Raw genomic sequence first — 12,276 nt, 5'->3', positions numbered from 1 at the left:
TACTCATTATAATCTTTTCATTGTTTGTATATGACCTAGGATTAAGATATTGAAATCAACCTTTTGTTATAGAAATGAATTAAGTATTTTTAACTAAAGAGAAAGCCAAGTTTAAAGCAAAAATTTTAGTTTCTCTGGAAACAGTAATGGGGTTTTTTTCTTAATGATTGTAAACAAAATAAAGCTTTTTGATTGGACAGTTTTTGTTTGAATGGGAGAATTGATAGTTGATATATGAGAGAAACAGGCAGTTGTCATTTGACCATCGAAAGGAAAGGTCGCGTCTCGATAGAGGGTGTGTTCAGGAGTTTGGATACCAGCATTGTGAAAGGAAAGTTAGCAGAATTGCGGAAGGAGATTACAAGTAGATGAAAAGATATCCTTGGATCTAAAGTGGGAAGTTTCTGGAGTACGTAGGAAATAGTTTGGCGGCATCAAGTTGACAGAAAGAGGTCCTTCTGTCATTGAGAAGTAGCTGAGTGTTTTGGAGAATTAAATTTAAAGTGTTAGTTGTTGGAGAATTAAGTCAGGTGTTTCGTACAGTCGCTGCAGGAGGATTGCAGATACGAAAAGAAGAAAGCCGAGGCGAATAGTGGCAGATCACATTGCTGTGGAGCGTGAATGATTCTGGGTATGGTCCAAATACAGGACAGGAAGGAAAGGTCAGTGATTTTCTGTTCAGAATTAAAAATTTTGTAACTGTAAATGAGGTTTGTTGACATCATTGTCGCTACCATTTTAACTCAAGAGTAGACTTCATGGGTAAAATGTTTTAAAGTTTTGTTTTTGCAATAAAGTAAATATTGAAAATCAGAAAGATAAAAAGTTTTAAAGATATTCTTTAAAATTCGCTTTAAATTGGTTTTGTCTTCAAGAAGACTTAAAATATTCTTTTTGTGTAAATTTTATTGTATTCTTTTACGCTGATTGATAAGATAACGGCAAAATTTGATAATTGTTTTATTCTTCTTTAAATAAAATAAATACCAAATTTTTGTAACATACCATTTTTATTATTATCCTTTTTTCTCTATCCCGACAAAGGACAACTAGGAAATCTTTGGAACCCACACAATATAGGTTAATATAAGGAGATTTTTCACCCTGAGAACAATTAAGTTATGTTTTTGATTTGCTAAATTAATCAAGTAAAAAAATTAATAATATAATAATATATATATATATATATATATATATATATATATATATATATATATTGTAAATTAATAAAGAGGCAATAATATACAGAAAAAAAAGTAGTAATATTTCGGCAAAACAATACCTTTCAGATAAACACTGTCATTAATACTAATTATTTCGTAAAAAACGTGAAGGTGATCGAAGATCATTATGATATCGAAAAAATTAAATGAATAACAATGGAATAAATATAAATAAAAAACCATATAGCAGTTCAATTTAGAAATAATCTACAGACAGAAAATGTTCAACCACATTCGAAATTAGTTAATATATGGAATGATAATTACGTAACAAATCTAATATTTATGCAAATTTATTGTGTTCCAAATCATTGTCTATTTTAAGAGTTTGAACTTATAGAAGAAAATAACAACCTTTAATAAAATTTGCTCTGCGGCAATGCAAAAATATTTTACGAGGAGAGCTATTGTTGGCAAAGCACTTAATATTCATCATTTCGATCTTATGTTTTTTTTTATTTGTTGAGAATTCCCTGACAGGTAATACAAGAACCAGAATCTCTTTATGTAACCTTAGGAGGCTTGCTTGAAACAGGTCATAAGTATTAATATTCCTACGTTAGTTGTGTTAAAGTGAAAGAAAGAACGGAAGGTAATTGTGTGTATTTTGAAATGTTCTCTTGTACAAGTAAGTCAGTGGCTATATTATTTTTTTAATTAAAGAAATGTGAACAGTTACCAAATTTTTTTATTAATACACATTTTAGTATTTTAAAAAATAGTGTCGTGATTTTTAAATGTCGTGATCGAAGTATGGTGAAAGCGTTAATCTTCAAAAATAATAAATAAAGACGAACCAAAATTATTCGTTATAATTAGGTATTTGATAAGTTTTTCTATTTAGACCAGAGAAATAAGCAAAGAAAGTACCCTTTTGAGACACTGAAACGGCCAGGCAAACGACAGTTGTTTTGAGTAGTATGGACCTCTGTAACAAAAATCTATTTCTCCTGCAGTCGATTTTTTTTACTTGATTAATTATTAACAAATTAAGGTCAAAAAACGGTAAATTTTGGCTTTTTTGTCTATCAGCAAATAATAAAACACATTTCAAACAAATTTGAGAAGATAAGAAATTTATAAGTCATACAAAAACCTTCAAAATGGCGTTTTCTAAACGTTTCTATCCTATCTGTTGCTTAGAAAGTTGCAAAATAAGTAAAAAATTTCGGTTTTTTATAAATGTTAATAACTTTTTTACAATAAATTTATAACTTTTATATTAGATGTAATGTTGGGTCTTGTAGTGCTTAAAATAATATTAAAATTTCAAGTCTATCAGTCAAAGAGTTTAATAGTTATTTAACCAACAAGTGTATTGATAAGGGCGATTAACAATTGAGATATATTAACGCGCGAGCGAAGCGAGTGCGTTAATGTTCGAGATTGTCAATCGCCATTTTAATTCACGAGTTCGTTACAAAACTTTTCCGTCGACCGTACTTTTCAGAAATAAAGATATCATAGTTTAAATATTTATTTACTTAACGATAAACAACAATTTTTTCAGCTTTCATTGACTTTATTCAAAGTTTCCTTAGTGGTAGTTTTATTATAGTAACCATTAATATTCGAAATGGTACAATTACTGAAATTAAAGGAAGATATTGATAAATGATTATCTGCTGTATAGCCTTTTGACAAATTTATATTTAAGTCTTCTTGGACTTTTGTAAATTCTGTGATAGAAGAAGTTAAATTCTGGTGGAGTTAAATTAAACTCTTCGTCAATATCCATCCTTTGATTTTTCAAATATACAGAATTTTAAACAATAAAGTAAATAATGACATACAATGACAGATAGTACTAACAGCGGCTACTTCATTTTAAATTAATTTTTTAGTGGGAAATAAATAAGTATATGTTTGGTTGCCTACACCACAGGTCACTGCCAATCACAGAGCGTTTAATTAATTTATGCAAGCAATGTATGTTGTGTTGCCTATAATGAAAACGTTCATTAATAGAAAATCATTCATTAATAGGGGTCATTAATCAATGATTTTGAGGGTGTTAAAATTGATCATAAATGGACGGTCGACGGAAAAAGTTATTAAATTTGTTTACCCCAAATTAAATTTTTTTGCAACAATATAAGAAGGAAAATTAAATGGGTATATTAAATATACGGATAGTTTCTAAAAGAAGATTTATTCAATTAATATTATTCCAAAAAAAAACAAGGAAAAATAATTTTAAATATTGTAAAATAATTTGGCAAAAACATGTCAATTTTTTTCTTATAAACAATTAGAATGACTTTTTAACCATTGACTGCAAAAAACTGATTTTTTCATATTTTGACAGAGCGAACTTTTTTACAAATTTAAAAGAAAAAAAAGTTGACCTAGGACATTTTTGGGAAGTTAGTGTCTTTTTTATAAATTGATAGCAGCTTTGTTTATAACAATTTAGACATTATTAGTCTCATCTGAAAGAACATACTTTAAGGTTTTAATGTAAATAATTCGAAAAAGATTGCATTGTAATGGAATCGTTCACAAATCTTCAAAATTGTGGTCCTCAAAATTGGCCGGCTTTGAAGCTAGTGAGAGCGCAGGAGCGGGAAGGAGCTGTTGACTGCATCTCTTTTTTTTGTTTGTAGATTTTGTTGTTTCTTTTTTTAATTTGTATATAGTTTTTGCGTAAATTACGAATATGTATTTTTTAATTATTATGTTGGTAAATAAACTATCTAATTTATTTAAACAATTTTTTTTCAGTTTTTGTTTCTTTTTTAGGAATATTTGAGGTAATATTTATGAGTAATATATATATATATATATATATATATATATATATATATATATATATATATATATATATATATATTTTATTTATATTTTATGAAAAAACAAATTATCCTATTCAATTATTTTTAAAAATATTATTGGTTTATGTAATGCTTGGATAATAAATAAGCCCAAATAAACTAGGTTTTATTCTTGCTAAGCATGGTAGGCGTGTGGCTTTTGTCGAAAAAGTTCGATTTCAAGACGAAAATGATTGTTATGATATTTATGTAAAACGTTTACTTTAAACGTAAAGAGCAAATAAACTACTAAATAGCCGAAAAAAAACAATTTTGGCGTTTTTCGAGGCCATTTTTTAATAGGTTGGACATCAGATGTAAAAAAAACAAAAAATACAAGATGAAAGCTTAAGTCAATTCGTTTAAAAATGCTCAATTTCATTTTTATGTTATATTGCAAAAGTCGGTTTAAAATATACATAAACAAATTGATATACCGTTGAGTTTTGGAATATAATAGACTTAATGAACGTCCAAACTTTAACGTTTGAAACACATTTCTTACCACAATCTTAATCTTATTTTAATTGGAAGAGTATGATGCTGCAATATTACAGTAAGAAGTTAACCCAAAGGTACGCAACCACAAAAAAATAGGTACGCAACCACAAACACTACGGCCACTTGTTATAGAAAATGACGTCATCGAAGCAGTTAACGAATTTGTATACCTGGGAACGCTCGTCAATACTGAAAATGACACTACCGCAGAGATAAACCGCAGAATTTGCACGGCTAATAGATGCTATTTTGGGCTTAATCTTCTTTTTAAATCTACAGTTATATCAAGAAATACAAAAGTAAAACTCTACAAAACAATAATACGCCCAGTCCTAACATATGGTTCAGAAACCTGGACTTTAACAAAAAGTAATGAAAACATGTTAGGATGTTTCGAAAGAAAAATACTAAGGCGCATCTATGGAGCGGTAAATGAAAATGGTGTCTGGAGAAGACGATACAACTTCGAACTCTATAGGATATACCAGGAACCAGATATCGTAAAACACATAAAGATAGGACGTCTAAGGTGGGTAGGCCATGTTATGCGGATGGAGCAAACCGACCCAGCTAGAAAAACGCTCCTTGATAGACCTATTGGTCAAAGAAGAAGAGGAAGACCCAGAACAAGATTCCTAGATAACATCGATGAAGACATGAGAAATATGGAAATACGTGCTTGGCGGAGGAAGGCGATGGATAGGGACGACTGGAGAAAAATTCTTGGGGAGGCTAGGACCCACACAGGGTTGTAAAGCCAAAATGATGATGAGTTAACCAAAAGCATACCACGGAAACTTGCTTAATCTAAAAGAAAGATTAAATAGTTCAAATGCAATTGAAATTTTTAATTTGGTCAAAAAATGTTATAAATAAACAGATTCCCGTGGTAAAATTTGGGTTAACTTTTCACTGCAAAAATTTGTTCATGAATGTTTTGAACTGACATGCTATATCAAATCAAAATGGACTAAATTTTCACCTCATATTTATTTTTTATTTTATGTATAACCTATTGAAAAATGGCCTCGAAATAACGTTAAAAACAGCATTTTTCGATATTTGTAATTGTTTATTTGCATTTTAAGTTTAAAGTAAGTATTTTACGAAAAAAAAAATACAAGAATAACGTCTAAGAATAATTCAAATTAATAAAAGAAAGTAATTTTGACACGAAAAATATATTTTTTTATAATTTGTTTATAAAGTGTTTATAAATATTAGTAGTACTTTAAAGTACTAAAAGTACTTTAAAGTAGAAATAATTGAATAGTATAATTTTTTTTTATAAAATCTATCGTAAATAAAATATTTACGAAGTTTATTAAAGAAGTATATATTTATTATAAATATTTATTTTTTACAATAAAAATTACCTCAAATATTCCGGAAAAAAGATTAAAAACTGAAACAAAATTGTTTAAACAAATTAGATGGTTTATTTACCAATCTTATTATTTCAATAGTACATATTCGTAATGTACGCAAAAAGTAAATAAAAAAATTAGAAAAAGAAACGTCGAAATCCATAAATAAGAAACAGAGATACAGTTAACAGCTCCTTTCCTCTCGTGCGCTCTCACTAGTTTCAGAGTCGACCATTTTTGAGGACCACATTTTTAAGCTTCATTTACGATTCCAATAAATTGCAATCTTTTTAGACGTTTTCACATTAAAACTTTGAAGTATGTTCTTTCAGATGACTCTAATAAGGTCTCTTAATTTTTATAAACAAAGTTGGTATCAATTTATAAAAAAAGGCACTAACTTGTGCTTTGTGACCAAAGTGTCCTACGTTAACTGTTTTTTCTTTTAAATTTGTAAAAAAATTCAGGCTGTCCAAATATAAAAAAATCCATTTTTTGCAGTCAATGGTTAGAAAGTTATTCTAATTGTTTATAATAAAAAAATCGACATGTGTTTGCCATATTATTTTGCAATATTTAAAATTATTTTTCTTAATTTTTTTTAATGTAAATATTAGAACATAACAATAAGTCTTTTTCTTTCAGAAACTACCCTTACAATTACAGTTTTTTTTAAATAATAATAATAGAATAAATCTTCTTCTTTTAGAATATATCCGTATATTTAATATACCCTAAATATTTAATTTTCTGGCTTATATTGTTGCAAAAAAAATTAATTTGGGATAAACAAATTAAATAACTTTTAAACTTTTTGACCAATTGATTTGAAATTTTAATCTTACTTTAAGCACCACAAGATCCAATATAGTGTGTAATATAAAGGTTATAATTTTATTTTAAAAAAAGTTATTAACATTTATAAAAAACCAAATTTTTGACTTATTTTGCAACTTTCTAAGCAACAAATAAGGACAGGAACATTTAGAAAACGCCATTTTAAAGTTTTTTATGTTAAGTTTCGTCTGTTCTCAAATTTGTTTCAAAAGCTGTACTTTTTGCTGATAGACGAAAACAGCGAAAATTTACCGTTTTTTGACCTTAATTTTTTAATAACTAATTGCTTATTTCCCTGGGCTAATTAATATAAACCTATATTAAGCAAACCTATACGTTTGCTGCAAAAATTTCGGCCTTGTTTTTTAATTATTTAATTTACTGCGAAAAATGCAATTTTTTCGAATTTTCCCTACTATTAGAAAAGTATCTAAGTATTTATAATTTTTTCCTGATGTTAATGGCTTTGTTTACAACCAATTATCTAGTATTTATACTTAAATAAAAACATTTTATCTGTTAAGAGATAGAAAAACCTTCAACATTCATATAACTTCAATGGACTACATAAGGTTTCGAATTTTTTGTGTGTATTTGTCCCATAAGCAGATGGAAACATTGATTTTTTAAATTTTTTGAAGAATAAAAAAAACCTTTGGCTATGAACATTCATTGTGTGCAAGTGGCATTATTTTTTTTATGAATTTTTGAGGTAAGAATATCAAAGTATTAAGATGTTTACTATGAATGTTCATATTTCAACTTTAATTATTTTTTTTAATGTACTTTAAGGTATTTTGTTGTTATATTCATTAACCCACATATTACTGAAACTATTTTTTTAATTTTATCTTTACTTAAAGGAAATATAAGGAAATGCGTCTTATTTAACAAAAAAAAAATACTAAAATAATAATTTTTGCATTAGCTGTCAAAATATGTCATGATCTTTTAAAAGGACAGCAGTAAGAAGCAATATATATTAAAAAGTAAAACTTTATTAATACAAGAATAATTACAAAGTATGGAAATCCTTAAAACATTGTTTAGGGTGTAATGGTATTTTACCTTTTTCGCACAAAAATTGAACCTTTTTCTTGCAAAATCCGCAGCGAGATTATTTTTCTTAACAAACAATTAAATCGTTCATACCATCATATTTTGAATGTAAGACCGTGTTGGGATTCCGTCTTGTTGGGCCGCGTTGGTATCTTTTTTGTAGGTTTTCCGAAGGTTGCAAGCTATTTGCTTTCTAAGTTTAAGGTGATCAAGGCTTCCCCCGTCTTTTCGGTCCAATTGCCACGCGTTTTGAATAACCATGTCAATTCCATGCACTATTAGCGGAAAATATCATTTTTTCCCTCTTATAGAGATCCGGTAAAGACTAATGTTTTGGTCACAGTGGTCTACGCCACCCCAAAAAAATTGTATTGCTTTATCATATTTGGTTGAGAAGCAAAAATGTGTTTCTTCTCCTTATGGGAAAACCGTTTGACTAGGTGATGTGGTTTTACTGAAAAAAAGTAAGATGCAATTGTAACAACACTATTGTCATGCTAGCAACAAACCACAATTCCTGTGTTTTTATCTAATCTGTAATAGTAAGTTTCCCTTTCCTTTTTTTTTTCAGAGCTGTTAGAACGAATAGGGGGCACTTTAGTGTTCTATTGTCCCCTGTTGTACCTGTACCGAAAAGACCTCTAGTTTTTAACTCATCTAGTAGATGCATGGATGAGAAAAAATAAGGTGGAATCTCGTTTTTGGCCAGCGTGATTGAAGCACATCTGCATAAGACAAAACAACCGACGAACCAAGACCCAAGTTTTTGTATGAGGCTGGTATTTGCACTGAGTTGCCTTGATACGGTGTAAACCATACAATATAACCTAGACGGAGAGTACCCATCCAACGCTTGTAACCCCAACAAATAGGTTTGTTTTGTATAAATTGTTTCGTAGGGTGCCTTCCGAAATATGGTACCATAGCTTCATCTAGACTATGTTCTTGTTCGAAAAAATTTTTATTCAATGCATCATATAATGGTCGTATCTAAGCAAACTTGTCTGTTTTGTCCAAACTATTATTATTACACGCATGAAGAATTTTCATTATATGGGAAAATCTATCTCTTGATAGAGCTCCAGCGAACACATATCTTGTTGGTAACATCACGTAGCCACTCACAATAAGCACACGCACAAAACATCCAATTTCATTATCTGTAACATCACTAGTCAAGTTTTTTTGTGTCGCGTATATATTTGTATATGTTGTTATCATATTGAATGGGTTGTCGTCAAAAAAGAGCCCGAAGAGCTATAATGGCGTGCGATTTTGTTTAGGTCCGATTTCTGGTCTCCAGTAAACATCTTTAGGATGCTGGTACAGATCACCTATAAGCCATTGTGCAGATTCTAGTTTTTCGAGAGTAATCGAAGGTTTTATTTCTTCTTTGAGTAGTGTGGCAAGAGGACGTCGTCGTCGTCGGAATTCGACTCTTCTGCACTCTGATCTTGATTATCGATAATAACCTCCACGTCATTTCTCAGCTAGCTTTCTGGTACATGGTCTATCATTATGACATCCTCTTCTCTTGAATCGTAATCTGTTTATTTCTCAATATTATCATTTGCATTGTCTGGAGGAAAAATAATTACACCATCAGGAGGTGTTGGAATCTCATCTGTCTCAAGATCTGCAATTAACTCATCCAATTTTAACGGTTTCCTAAAAAGTCTCCATTTTGTAGTGCTTTTTACTACTGTCCTTTTAAAAGATCAAAACAAAAATGGCCATACACAAGAAACTATCAAAAAACTCAAAGCAATATTTGCACTATAATTACACGTAAGTAAAGCTTACATGACTAGCAAATCATGTAAAACGCCCAAATTTGATTTGTAATTAAAAAAAACTTACCTCCAATTAGCAACATCCATGTATAATTAAAAAACAAAACGAAACAATGCTATGCCGGTACATAAACAAACTCTTAAAGCGAGCAACTGATGCAATATCTTGATCGATATGTTTGACAGTAAACCCCACAGGCGCCATCTATCAACGGTAAGTTGAAGTTATCAATTTAAGGGAAATAGATCGATTGCCTTTTAAAAGGACAATAGTAGTATGTGAGTTATTTAAAAATAAAATAAATCATTGAATTTATCTACGAAGTTAAAAAATATTTAAATTATTGTTTTATTTTTGTTTTCGTTGCCAGTGATTTTATCCTGTTAAATACTAAAGATATTCGTTTTCTTATAGGTTAAATTGTAATATAACATTCTGTTATATTATGAAACTTTTCTATTAACCCCCCAAAACCTGACTCCCTTAAAACTTATTCAAAAATGTTTTCCTTTTCAATTTGGCAATAAAATGGATTAAGATACAATATACTTCAGGCATTTTTGTTTCAAATATACCTAGGTGGTCGTAAATAGCTGTCTAAATATTCATACGCTAGGCTTTCACAACACCATGTTTTTATTAGAAATTATACAATAATAGAAACGAAACTAATGAACTAATGAACGTTTACAAAGAAAACTTAAAATTATAAACAAATAAATTTATCTCAAGTGGTACAATTTAAAACAGTTAATGTGAAGTCCAACATTACATTTGCTGCAAATAAAAGGCACGCATTTATGGCACCTTGCACAACGTCTCTGTGTTTGATTTTTGATCGGCCAATGATTCAGTCTGTCATATCGAACTTCATCAAGGACATTTGAGGTTCTTTGAGGTGTAGGAGTACGAAGATCATTCATTTCTTCAAGTAATAGCAAGGAATTGAAATACTTATCTAGGAAAATTTCACTTCCTTCAGGAACATATCCTAAAGCCATCCTTTTTGTAACAGAACTGCCTAAAGATATATTAGTATCTCTTTGGCTTTTCCCCTCATATAGTTCAAACTTAACGCAGTATCCATTAGGAGTATTTAAACACCAAAACTTAAACCCAAATCGAATGGGCTTTCCCCTAATGAATTGTTTGAAATGATGACGACCGTAATAGGGTTCCATCGCCTCATCCAGAGACCATACAGTAGGTAACGGGTTTGCATACAATTGAAACTTTGATGACATATGCTTCAAAAGGGGTCTTACTTTTCTGCATTTATCCTGTGGATCAGTTTCGTTGTTATCACTAAAATGAAGGTATTTAAAAATAACCAGAAACCTATCACGGGACATAGCATGTGACACAGCCGGGTTGTAGGTGTCAGCCGATTTCTCCCAATACATTTTTCGATTTGGAAGTTACACATATCCAGAAAGCAACAAAATAGCCAAAAATTTATAGAACTCTTCAGGAGCAATTGTAAAAGATTCGTTTCCATTTTTGTACTTCGCATATTTTTGGGACTCTTCGCAAATTTGTTGAACAAATTCCAATGGCCAGAAAAGCTTAAAAAATCAATTGGGCGACCTCCTGACTCGATCATATCATTTATGGTTTAAGGTCGATTTTGAATTTGATTTTTTGTTTTTAAATTAGAATCCTCTGGCAACTCTTCTACAAAATGCAAGGGTTTCCACGAACGTCTTGTTTTTTCGACTTTCAATTTTTTAGGCTTAGGTATGCTAATCCTCTTCTCATTTTTGAAGTAGAGGGTTCCAAATTCAATTCCATCCTTTCACGGTCGTGTGTAATTATTTCCACCTGAGAGCACTCTGCTAGTAGACAAGGGCCCAATAAATTTACGCTATTAGTATTCACCAAATTTTCTTCCTCTGGAACTTCATCGGTATCCGTGTCTCCGTCGTTTTCAGGGAGAAACAATGTAATGTCTATTAATTGTGCACCGGCAAGTTCATCGTCACTGTCGGACTCTTCCAGACACGCTATTAGCTCTTCGGTAGTGAGTGGTCTCCTAAAAAAAAAACAAATATAAAATTACAATGCCTAACTAAACTAATGGTCATAAAATCCTAACGTATGAATTTTCATACGCTTAATTTTTGAATACCCTCGGTAACACAAAGTGATTCTGTATACCACTAAATATAAACAGTAGTGTAATATAACCTCTAAATGAAAAAATAAACAAAGAATCTGACTAAAAACATAACAACTTAGCAATATTTTTGTATAAAGACTTACCTCCTCTCCCACTTTTGACGGAATTTAGTTGTCACGTCGTCAGTTTGATTTGATTTAGAAGCCAAATTTTTAACTAAATACACCAATTAACCGGTAAAATATAAACACCACACGTTGTTTAATTGATATTTGACACGTATGTGTCAAAATGGTATGTTTTGCGTATGGATATTTAGACGGTAGGTTTTGAAGGGTTAAATTGTCATAATGATTGTTTAAAAACATGTTTTTGTAATAATTTTTGAGTTTATTTTTTAGATCTGAGCATATAATGTCTAGTAACATGTGTTGAAGATATTTAGTATTACTGAATTTTTGAGTAATGACAAAACAACTACTATTAACTATTTAAACTACGAGAAAACGAATATATTTCTTCTTTTAGGGGATAAAATCACTAGCACTTAAAAAAGATTAAAA

At 30.0% G+C, this 12,276-nt stretch overlaps 1 protein-coding gene across 1 annotated transcript in view; it reads left to right on the top strand.

The window, feature by feature from the left end:
* Positions 1-1,698: 1,698 nt before the first annotated feature.
* LOC140446566 (uncharacterized) overlaps positions 1,699-12,276 on the top strand; it is a 106,816-nt gene continuing 96,238 nt past the window's right edge. Inside the window, exon 1 of the mRNA XM_072539130.1 lies at positions 1,699-1,851. Within this exon, the coding sequence (XP_072395231.1) occupies positions 1,836-1,851 (16 nt within the window). The 5' untranslated portion in view covers positions 1,699-1,835. The remainder of the gene's footprint in view (positions 1,852-12,276) is intronic.

Source organism: Diabrotica undecimpunctata, chromosome 7 (genome assembly GCF_040954645.1).
Source record: "Diabrotica undecimpunctata isolate CICGRU chromosome 7, icDiaUnde3, whole genome shotgun sequence".
Lineage (NCBI taxonomy): Eukaryota > Metazoa > Arthropoda > Insecta > Coleoptera > Chrysomelidae > Diabrotica > Diabrotica undecimpunctata.
This window is presented reverse-complemented; position numbering and strand designations above follow the sequence as displayed.